General features: G+C 34.1%; 2 protein-coding genes across 4 annotated transcripts in view; both read right to left on the minus strand.

Moving 5' to 3' along the window:
* Nucleotides 1-957: 957 nt before the first annotated feature.
* Nucleotides 958-5,246, minus strand: LOC149569379 (uncharacterized). The gene is made up of 5 exons (XM_089816905.1): nt 5,198-5,246; nt 4,974-5,044; nt 1,667-1,800; nt 1,254-1,336; nt 958-1,150 (listed from the first exon to the last, which is right to left on the minus strand). Exons 1-5 carry the CDS (start codon nt 5,244-5,246, stop codon nt 1,080-1,082), a joined length of 408 nt encoding a protein of 135 aa, XP_089673031.1. The 3' UTR covers nt 958-1,079.
* A 578-nt stretch (nt 5,247-5,824) lies between these two features.
* The window catches only part of LOC149569380 (26S proteasome non-ATPase regulatory subunit 14 homolog), a 52,572-nt gene continuing 46,350 nt past the window's right edge, over nt 5,825-12,046 (minus strand). For all 3 annotated transcript variants that reach the window (XM_089822103.1, XM_089822104.1, XM_089822105.1), the window contains exons 4-7: nt 7,396-7,477; nt 6,793-6,969; nt 6,539-6,706; nt 5,825-6,423 (exon numbers count right to left, since the gene is read on the minus strand). In XM_089822103.1, the coding sequence (XP_089678229.1) occupies nt 6,232-6,423; nt 6,539-6,706; nt 6,793-6,969; nt 7,396-7,477 (619 nt within the window). In that variant the 3' untranslated portion in view covers nt 5,825-6,231. The remainder of the gene's footprint in view (nt 6,424-6,538; nt 6,707-6,792; nt 6,970-7,395; nt 7,478-12,046) is intronic.

Raw genomic sequence — 12,046 nt, forward strand, 5'->3', positions numbered from 1 at the left:
TTTATTTGCTGAAAACTACAGAGCTGGTGGGTCTTTAAACCGTATATTTATATTCCATCCATATTATCAATAGAATGTGTGGATAATGTGTAGTTTATTTGGTTATTAGATTGCGGATGAATTTATATTTGATCCATGATCATATGCTATAACTTTTTATGCAGGGTATGTAGTTTACAAGACAAATGTCTATATTAGGACATATTTGTCTACATTTTCCATCGATCCTTGGTCGAAGGATACAGTGTACAACAAATAGGTAGGAATCAAACAAATTTAAAGAATGAGTCAGAGGAGTGACTCAGCACTTCGCCAAAGCAACAGGATTTTGATTTTGAGAGGCGAGAACGTTTTGACGAGATTGGGAAGGCTCCCAATTTTGAAGGATTCTAAACACTGAAGTGGCTTTATTTCTGGCTCGAGGAATGCGCGAAGTGAGAAGGCTATACAAACAAGGCATCAGTGACGACATTCTCAACAACATATTTATAATTTGAGCTCCATTATGGCAGCAAAGTGCTAGAAAGATGGCAACTGAATTCTCCTTGCAATTGGGTGAGGAAGAAGTTGATCTAAGAAGACTGATGAGTATGGGTATTGCAGAGGCTTCACTAATTGCAGTTAAACACTCAGATTGCCTGGAAAGCAGAGCAAGAACAGAGCAAGCGTCATCTACAAGAGCTCCATTATGGCAGCAAAGCGCTAGAAAGATAGCAACTGAATTCTCCTTGCATTTTGGTGAGGAAGAAGCTCATCTAAGAAGACTGATAAGTATAGGTATTGTAGAGGCTTCACTAATTGGAGTTAAACCCTCAGATTGCCTGGAAAGCAGAGCAAAAATAGAGCAAGTGTCATCTACAAGAGCTGTTCTTTCATCTGTTAGAAGATCAACAAGGAAAGGGACTGCCCCAGCTGCCACTACCTGCAAATCATTTCCATGAAAAGATGATAGGTGAAATAGGGCATTGGCTGCATTGCTTTTGCCTCTTGCAGTTCCATCTCGAAGAAGATCTAGCAATATTGGAATGGCTTATAGGGTCTCTCCTATCAGTTTCTTATATTTGTCTACAGAGGAGATACTAAAGAGTATTGGAGCTGCATAATCCTTCGTTGATCCATCTGGTAATGGATGCCAGATCATATGTTTTCCCTGTGCATACAATAACAGGCTCTTGAATTAAATCTAGTGAGAAAAGGAAAGACAAATAAACACATGAACAAAATTTTGTGGTTGCACTAAATTTTAAACTTACCTGTGGCCATGTTAGCTACATAGAAATCATGTAAAGGATCTGGGACTACACAGGCTTTCATTACCACCAAGGTGAGTGAGAGCCTGTAAATAAGCATAAACGCGAAGAAGAAGAAAACTAAATAAGATAGTTTTAGATGCCAAGTTGAGTAATATATGCAATTGCTTGCCCAATTTACCCAATTCAAGTTTTGCAATTTCCCTAATTCTAAGAAAACAAATTATGATTTGCAGCCTCTTTAGTTGATATTTTTTACCGTTTAAACCACATTTCCCCTGAACCTATTCCCAATCCTCAATTTGCAAAAATCACTATTTGCAAGCGAAACAAATAAATGATAATAAGAACAGCTTAAATTTGCTGAATGTTGTATTGGGAATCTGAGAAGTTGATGAAAGAAAACCCAAATTTACCTTGGACTAACTGAAAGTGGTTTTGTTTGGACAATTATGGTTGAGTGTAGCTTAGAGAAATCAATATAGCAGTATGAATATATCTCTACAAACGAACACAATCTGTAAGAATTCAAAGATATTGTTCCCAAAAACTGTGAATATGCACATATACAGTGGAAAGAAAATCAATATATTATTGTTAAAAGCATTCAATGCCTTTTTGTCAGTGCAGCATCCTCGAGGTATTGGGGAAGATCAAATCGTTGTTCTCTCGCCTGCACTCATTGCACTCTCCAAAATTTACTTTTACTCTTTCATCTGGCTACCATTGTTGATGCATACCATCTGCTCGGTAATAGGAATTGACAATTGTTACTGCTTGGTAATCAAAAGACTAAGATTTTTGCACACTTCCTCTATACATGAGTGGTCTCTTGCGTGAGATTTTTCACAGCCTTTAGTTCGGCCAATGAAAACCCTCCGGCCTCCGTAATGTGCAGGGAACTGTTAAAGCTCAATTATTTCCTCCACACAAACATTTGAACAAAAATAGAACACTCACAAAATAGAACAATATTATTGGTTGTGGGAAAAATAATTAATCACTGTGTAATGCATATTACAGTCACAACGTAGAACAACAATATTATTGGCTGTGGGGAAAATAGTTAATCACTGTATAATATAAAAGTCTACAATATTACAATAAAGCATTTCCTTATAAGATAAAATAAAATTATATCTCTACTATAAAGTTTGAAGTACAAGGTAAACATCATAACAAGAATATTATAATGCAATGTTTGAATCTAATTAATACATGATTAAGTAAAAAAAAATATAACAATGAAACAATTTAGAAACAAAGAAAAATTAGTAAATTCCTCGATTTATACACAAGAATGGAAGGATGTGGACAAACCCCTACAAGGAAAGACTCCATCATCAAGGAGTCTCGAGCTTGCATCAATCCTCAAATAAATATCACTTTTAGACTGACATTAAATGATTCAATAATGATTGGTTTGAGTTGATATATTACATTGTACAAGAATCCTTATAAAGACAAGAACGTAGGCGTAGGTAGGTACTTCCCCAAAGGGAAACTGTCCAAAAAGGTTTTTTTTTGTTTTGTTTCTAAAAACCAAAATAAGATATAAGGTGATGTTAGATTAAAAAATGAAAGGAAAGGTCAATTTATATTCCACGATACCACACATATATTATCAGTCTACATATAGTGACAACAATATGAGACTACCATGTATTCCTTGTGAGAAACACCTATTTGTGTGACAAACAAGGCATACATACCCTATGCCCTAGTGGGATTTGAATTTGTGTCCTCTCTTACAAGAGTATTGTTGGAATGTGAGCTTGATGGTTACCATTGTGGTTGTCATTGATGCAATGAAAGATGCAATCGATAACCTAGCAAGTGTATGTGGCATGCTTAACTCAACCTCTAGTGTTTCGGTGGTGGATTGCTAATTGTAAATTGACTAGTTTCCAACACTTGTGGTGTATCTGTTGGTTATGCATTGATTGTCTTCCTCACTAATAGAGTTTCATATGTTGTTCATGATGGCTGGTTGAGCATTAATAGTAATCTTATTCCATGCCTTAGTGGTTGCTTGGAGCTTATGTTTTGACTCAAATCATTTGTTAATTGTGTTTATGATTTTGATCCAAGCAGTTTTTCCTAAAGTGCTTATCATATCTGTCGGCACCTAAGATCGTGGTAGTGTGTTGACATGCTCGAGGATTGTCGTATTACTCAAGATGGTGTCCTATTTTAAATTTGTTTTGGCTTACTCAAGTCAGAGAGTGTGCATTCATCTGATCATATCTATGAACCTTTTGTATAATGGAAGTTTGAACTACTCAAACAATTGATCGAGGAGGTGCAATCAATTCTTAACTAAAATTGTAGAGGCTTCACGTGATACTCTATTTTAGTTTTAATTTTTTTTGTTGGCAATGATCCCTTGTATCAACAATTAAGCCTTATTGTATTGACAAAGAGCCTTTTTGTATTCAAGGCATAACTACTCAAGCAATTAGCCTACCAACGACACCCCTTATTTGGGCAGTTAGCCTTATTGACATGTAAAATTACTTGACCAATGTCACCTTCGTCGTCGTTGTTATCATTTCATGAGAAGTAGCTTCTCAATGATTTTTCCCAAATGGGCTATGCAAAATTTGGTGTCCACTGTGTTTATGTACTTAAGCTTTAATTCTTATTTTTTGAACATGAATTGCTATGCTTTGACCAAAATATCTTAAGTAACAATATTTGCATGTTAAGTGTTTAGAACAATTTGAATTTTTTTAACGAGTGGAATAACTAATCCATTCCTCCTTAGTTACTCAAGAATGTTCAACAACTACAAATTATCCACCACTAGGCCAAATCAAGTGTACATTATTTCAAGAAGTGAACATTACTAGGAGAAAAAATCTACTCGAAATGAACACCAATTACGATGTATAGCCAAATAAAAGAGGCTCATTGTTTGGACATTAAAAAATACTATCATAAATCTCTACACAACTATTATCAATTAAGATTAACTAGAAAACAAGATTTTACTAATCTATATAGCTGCTTCTTCCATCTCATTCTACTAATCCATACACATTTCTATCATACATATTTTACCTAAAGAAAATGAAACCTATTATTTGTGCAAAAACCTTAAAATAAAAAAATTATTAAACTATCCTATACCTCTATATTTTATCACCTAAAAATGTTAAATTTATTGAACTTCTATATTTTAATATTTTATCGTACTTTCCTTTTTGACTCTTTGCTGCTGGTATTTAATTTTTTTAAATACTTTGCCGTACCTTTTTCCTAAAAAATAACAGTTCCTTCGAATATAAAAATTGTTAAAACTCCACCACCATACCTTTATATATTTCCCTTCTGAAAATAAGGGAAGTCTCCCTAGACTCTTGTTTGCTCTTGCTTCATAAATCAATATTAACACAAAAACTTACGTTACAGCTTTTACGAGTTCCCTCAATCAAAACAATCGCTTTCAACTACTATCTAGCACTATAATATGATGAGTCCCATATTTCATATTAAGTTGTATTCATTATGTTATCTATCCACAATTGCTCCAACCACCAACCTTTGAAGCGTAAATAACGTCATGATGTGCCTCTAGTTAAACTATATTGTTTTATATACAATTGATTTTTATTTGTAACAAAATATTTTCTTATTTAAGCATCAATCATCTTGTATTTTCTTATTTGTAATTAAATATTTTTTTAATTACATTATCCAGAAAAATAACTATCCCAATACCTTACAGAAGGTGGTAACAGGCAAAGTCAAAACAAACTTAAACGGTTCAGAAACAGCAAATTTGAGAAGTCCTACTTAGTCCCAATACCTTACAGAAGGTGGCAAGAGGCAAAGTCAAAACAAACTTAAACGGTTCAGAAACAGCAAATTAGAGAAGTCCTACTTTTTAAGAGTCTTTCAGTTTTAAATCCCAAAAGAAAAATCAACACTAAAAAAGTCCATACCTTCTATTCCCCATGCGTGGCCGTACCCTTCTTCAGTATACATAGCCATAAATTCTATGGGCGAGCTACTTAGTCCCAATACCTTACAGAAGGTGGCAAGAGGCAAAGTCAAAACAAACTTAAACGGTTCAGAAACAGCAAATTAGAGAAGTCCTACTTGTTAAGAGTCTTTCGGTTTTAAATCCCAAAAGAAAAATCAACTCTAAAAAAGTCCATACCTTCTATTCCCCATGCATGGCCGTACCCTTCTTCAGTATACATAGCCATAAATTCTATGGGCGAGAAACATAGGGGCAAATCTATAGCCGTACTATAGTTCCCCCCTTTCAAAAGAACTTAAAAGTGTTTCCCTTCAAATTAATAAATTAGTTTGATACCAATTTACTCTCAAATAAACAACAAAGAAATATTTGCTAAATATTCTGATACACAACTAAAAAAAGAGTATTTATCTAAAACATTAATAAAGAGATTTTACAAAAGAAGCAACATCCAATGATCATATGACTTTCAGCAAGCATTTAGCTACTTTTAACATGCAATCATTAATTGCATTATTGCACACATTTGTTGCATTCACTGAATAAGTAAATTTCAGGCATTGCTGATTTGTGGGTATCCTACACCTGATGTGAATCTCCACCTAGCTTCAATTTTGGTTAATCAAATTTCTTGAAGTTTGTACATTTACTTTATAAATAATTTCATGAACCCAATAGTTCATCTGAAAGAGATCGATCCATTACTAGTGTACTCATGGCTCACACCAGTAAATAGATGGATTTACTTCATTTTATCAACTTTTTGCACATCGAATCCCTTTAACTAAAAGGTATCCCTGACATAACTTATAAGCATCCAATTTCCTGTTTCCTTTGATAATATGGTATCTGTCATAAACAATCCAGAAGTTCAATAAACAAGTCACCATCTGAGAGACATTACTCACTACTTCAATATGCTTTGTGTTTCTTCTTATGGATCCACAAAATGAAAGAAAAAGATGTTCACTTGATTTTGTAAATTCCTAAAACTTAAAAAACAACTGTATCAAGCATGGTGCCTAGGGTTTGAACTATATTTGAAGACATCAAATTTGTGACATGCTCCTCTAGATGTTTTTTAGCATCTTGTCTGCCAACATTCGCAATAGCAAGTTTTTCAGGAGGCAGCTGGTCCTCTTCTTGTACAGCTTTGTTATACTTGACTGCGAGGTCAAGCATTTCCTGCATACATTGTTCACAGTATACAGAATGAGAACATAAATATGCATACATAGCTGAGAATGTAATCATGGAATAAAGGAAATTCACGAAAGTTTCTGTACACAGGATTTAATACCTGAACTGTTTGTTCATTTGTTTTAGCATGAGAATCGAAGCGTTGGAGGGTCAAACCATCAGTCCATTTCTTCTTGTGTAAGTTGAGAAGCATCTTTTCTTCAAGCTCATTTTTGCGATAATTGATAGCAATAGAATAATAATGTCGATTCAAGCCATGGATCAATGCCTGTAATGACAAACAAAATGAGGAAGAAGAGCAACGCTCAAAAGTAATGCAATAACTTTTGTACAGATTAACCGCTAGTCTCTTACCTGGATGGATGGCTTATTCAAATGCCCAAGATTGGAAGTTGTTTGCCGAGGCTCCTGGCCAAGCATCATAGTTTGAGGATTGATTAGGCGGAATGCATCAATCACCACTTTCCCCTTAACACTTTGAATAGGATCGACCACCACAGCAACTGCCCGCTGATTAAGTGCCTCAAAACTCTGCAAGAGTACCCTCATTGTTTAGTGTTTCCCACAAAAAAGTGCAGCAGGAGAAAGATACAGAACCATAGGACAAACCCTTGAATAGGTCTATCATTTGCCTCCAGCATATGTTCATGTATCTTATTAAAGTTATATATAACCTATGGCTTGTTTTTTACACCTTAAAATGTTAAAGACAACATACTTAACACAATTCTAAGCTACAAATTTGCAAATGCCTGACACAACTTGTGAGACTGCATTTGAACATCTTAATCTTAGCAGTGAGGTGCATCTTTCTAATTGAACAGTTACAATATAACAATTGCCATATATTTCATGACAAGCGAAAAATATGATGTACTATCATAACTATCCACGACATGATAAACACACAGGGTGGAATTAAGTAATGATATGAAACAGAAGAGCAATGATTATAACCTGCTGTGTATTGATATCAACACCTGAAAGCCAGCATCCAAAGCCAGGATGAGAGTGGTACCATCCTACAACCATCTCTGGCCTACATCATTAAAAGACCAAATCAAACTTTCATCTAATGATAGAATTTAAAGGGGAACATGCTAAAAAATATCAAACAAGTTATCCAATGTCCACAGAAGTTTTCGGCAGAGGAAAAAACATGAGATGCACAAAGCAACATGACCCAAATTGAATGTCATATTTGATATTACTCTAAACCTCATCAAATTATAAAATCAAGTATCACATTGGAAATGTCACCAGCATCAATCACAAAAATCATTATTGCCAATGCAAACTTTCTATTGGGTAATAAAAAGTAACTGTCCAAGCATTCTAATCAAAGCAAAACCAAGAATTGATATAACTAGTTTCCACAACATAAAATATAAAAACTATATGACTTCATAAATATAAAGTGTACTGTTAAAACTGGCAAATTCAGTTGTTAATATATATAATTATGAAACTTTGTTCCCCATATCAAGAATCTACTCCACACTGCACCAAATTGCCATAACTCAGACCACACGCAAGCAACTAGGTGCCATAATTCAGACAACATACAAAAGTTGATTGGATAGAACTTGTATATACACTCAGAAAAATCCTTCAGAGATGTCAAAATATATCACCTAAAGTAAACAATTTATGTGGAGTAAAAGTTGAAGAACTTGATGTTTCTATATTTCAAATACCAATTTCAGCAGGGTACACAATACAAAATGAAAAGTTCACCAAATCGTACCAAAATATATATACACACACATACAAGTCAAAAAGGTGATACCTGCCATGTGTTAAGTGGACAACAGCACCCAACACCTGCTGGTACCAGCACCTTCCCCCGTCCCTCCTATCTCTAAAGTATATCCACGAAGTACCAGAACGCAGGGAATCCAAAGGATGGAGTAGACATTACTGGTTGATGGATCTAGTGGAAACTTGATTATATCTTTACAATATGTATGGGTGTGTGTAAAGATCCACTAGCACTAAATTAGGATTTGGAATTGGCAGGTGGTGATACAAAAAATAGGCTGTTTGGCTCTAGCTTTGGTTAACTGATGCTTGAAAATTGTAGCTTAGGAATTTTTGGTGGTTCCAAATGTCGTAGAAACAAAAAGATACAACGGAAGAAATAGAAAATCATCTAAAACTGGTTCAAGTTTCTTTGAATATGTCAGCAAAGACATCTTGAATACAAGCTATGGAAAAACTGCCATCAAGCAGGAACAAATAGATGGAGAATGGTAATCCACAAAAGCAATGTCTATCACAATATAAAGTTTGTGCTCTCAACTTATCCAATGAAAGAGAACCAAAAAAACATAAAGTGGATCACACATAAGAAATTAACGAAAAAGTCACTCAGTGTGCCCTATGCAATGTAATATGTCCTCGGAAATAGTACAGCATGTTAATCTGTAAACTACGTTGTTGCTGTACCATGCAACCTTCTGCAGTGACACACTTGACCTAGATGTGATAACAAAGTATTGAGGTTAAAACCAAGAAAAATAACCAAGAAATGCGTCGAAATTATAAATACCTAACCCAAATGAAGTATTTTGGCATTTTATAAACAGCATGTTCTCAAATTGCCTGCTTATATAAATATTGCAGTTTTAATTTTAGATTTTGCAGTGCGAAAATAAGAGGAATCTGAGTGAGCATTTATCAGGTAAAATGAGAACTAAACAAGACAACGAAAAGCAAAATACACAAAGCATGTACAAGAATGGAGTTTTCAACATTTTTAAAGCATAATAACTGTATGACAAAACAACAAAATTTCCAATATCAGGATCCTCAAGCAGGCAATGGCATCATGTTGATGTAAGCCTGTGACTATGAAACATGGTGCTGACATGGCAAATGACTTCGCAACTTAGTTACAAATTGCGAACCCGAACCTCAAACCCGAATCCGAACCAGCAAATTAACTTGGCAAATGAATGAGGTTCTTGCATTTGGCAAAAATTGATGTGGCATAGGAGACAGAAAACGCTGAATTGTTTGCCTATGAATAGAGTTGTAAGCATGGCAAATGATCTGGCTAAATAAATTAACACAAAACTGGACATTTATTTTATTTATTAGTTTTTCATTTCAACCATATTGCCTCAAATTGTGCCATAAAACTCTGCTTGGAAAAATGTAGGACATCTAGGAAAGATGTCCAATCAAAATATTTGATAGAGACACTCTTAGTGTTTTTTGCTGAACCATGAATAATTAAAAGCTTAGATTTCCTCAAACCTTCTCCAAAATAAAGTTATCTGCAAACAAGATAAATAAGCTATTTAAAGTTTGAAACCCTGATTAGACTTCAACTTCACACGTTCAGATTGAAGATCATCTTCCTGGTGGGAGTTCGGGGCCAATGTAAACTTAGAGGCCGGGAAGATCAACATAAACTTCGTTGGTGTTCCTACACGATTTGGCTACATGGCCATCGCGGACCATGGCCTAGAGTTTCCTGGATCACGAAAGTGGATTTGCACAGAAAAGAGGTGATTGGCAAAGTGGTGTTCTCAAAGGGGTGGTATGACACAAAGCCTTATTTCGTCCCCCACCGACCAGATTCTTCAGAGGACTAAGTTTTCTGGTGACTTTTGTACATGATGAGGGAAGTGGGAAATCGAAGTTTATGATTTTGGACACAAAGACTGAGGGCCTGGATCAACTTGCCTCTGTCAAATTGTCTTCTAGAGTTCTCTACAGTTTCCATGCCACCCTTGTCCAAAATCACAAGCTTTGCCGCCACAAGTGCTTCGTCAATTATAACTGAATTCAATCCTGTCAATTTTAAAAAGTTTGAGCATTCAAAGTTTTAACCAATTGTTTTGAATTCTGTAATTTTTCTTTGAGCTAAAAGAATTGAGTTATGGTTACCATAAAATTCTGTTGCAACTGTCTATATATTAGAGTCGATCACATTCTAAGATCTAGTACTCACCCAAGATAAACCACTTAGGAGCCCTCTTTGCACAATGACTTAGGAAACCCAACTATAAAATATTGAAGATGTCTGGAGATTATGACAACAAATTCAAATTCACATCACTTTATCTTTTAAAATCAATAGATTTTATAGTTGGAATTATAGGGCCAAGATGTCAATTTAATTGCTCCTAACAAGATGATATATGAAATTGTTATAATATTATAGTGTCAAGATGAAAATACCTATAATCTAAGGCCTAAAATATGCCAGTAAAGTAAATAAATTTTGTAAAAAAATATTTAACAGAATTATTATTAATAATTTCTAACACATTTATAATAATAATATTATTAACATTATAATATTGAATTCAAAGTTAGGTGAAATTTTAATTTAGTTATCTAAATTTTACTTTATATTTATATTTGTTTAATAATAACATTTTTTTAAAATATTTTATGTATTTTAAATTTTATCAAAAATAATAATTTAATAGTGAATTGTAATTTTTAATATTTTTATTATTATTTTATTATATAGATTATAATATTATTTTTGACAAATACAATTGATATATTTTACTTTGCACTTTCCTTTATACCACTAAAATACCTTTAGAATATTATATTTTGTTTAACCAAAATTAGTGAATCAAACTTAACATAATGGGATTCACAATTAGAATTAAAGATTCCAATACTAGAATACAGATGATAGAAGCCTCAACATGTACTACATTGAATTTGTTATTTGTATTTGTTACAAGTGAACAAAAAGACCACTCACATTAAAAATATGCTTAAAGTTAAAATCTACCATTGATACATTGCTATGTAAAATATATCACTAAACAATAATATATCACAAAGAATATATGTACTTTGTCAATCACTGAGTAAACTATCCATACAATGGTCAAGAATGGAATTCGTAATAAAAAACTAAATTTTGTGCATTTCTTGAATGAAAGGGAAGCGTTTGAATGGACACATGTGACTTATTAGAATTTGCAGCAAGTTTGTTAGGGGAAAAATGAAGTGGGTGAGGGTCCTCAACAACAAGAGGCCGCACCGGTGGCTTCCAAGATTGGCAGATTTCCAGGACATCTGACAAAAGGGAAAGGGTGTTGGGATTTCTATGCAAGTCACTGCAAGCTATAGGTGTTTTGCCATATTTCACAACCTCTAATTTTTTCCACTTTGCATGTAAACAGTGCATCAACAACCATCAAAGTTGGAACTGGGCAAGTGAGCCGCCTTAAAAAGTTTGATCTCGTGGAATCTAGTGGTTGCAAAAATACACAAGTAGATTTAATGAAAATCTTTGCAAGTCCCCAAGCTAATGTGCATTTGCATTCTACCTTTTGAAGACAAGCATTGGTGACTTGGTATTGATATGCACAAAGAGCTGGTTAATGTAGAATGGATATTAACACAAAATAATACAACATAAATTCAATAGTACCAATGGAGCATCTATTACTAATAGCAGAAATACCAAAATTGGCGAGGAATTATTATTACTTTTATTCATGCCAAAACATGATTACATCATCCATATTCCAAAGTTCTTATATAAAGGTCGGTTGGTTGCGAAAACCAACCAACGCATCCCCTCGCTTCCTAACTACCCATCCAATAGAGCAAAACTAATGCTTAA

The sequence above is a fragment of the Cupressus sempervirens genome, chromosome 3 (genome assembly GCF_028749045.1).
Source record: "Cupressus sempervirens isolate cs-2001-9-10 chromosome 3, ASM2874904v1, whole genome shotgun sequence".
Classification (NCBI taxonomy): Eukaryota; Viridiplantae; Streptophyta; class Pinopsida; order Cupressales; family Cupressaceae; genus Cupressus; species Cupressus sempervirens.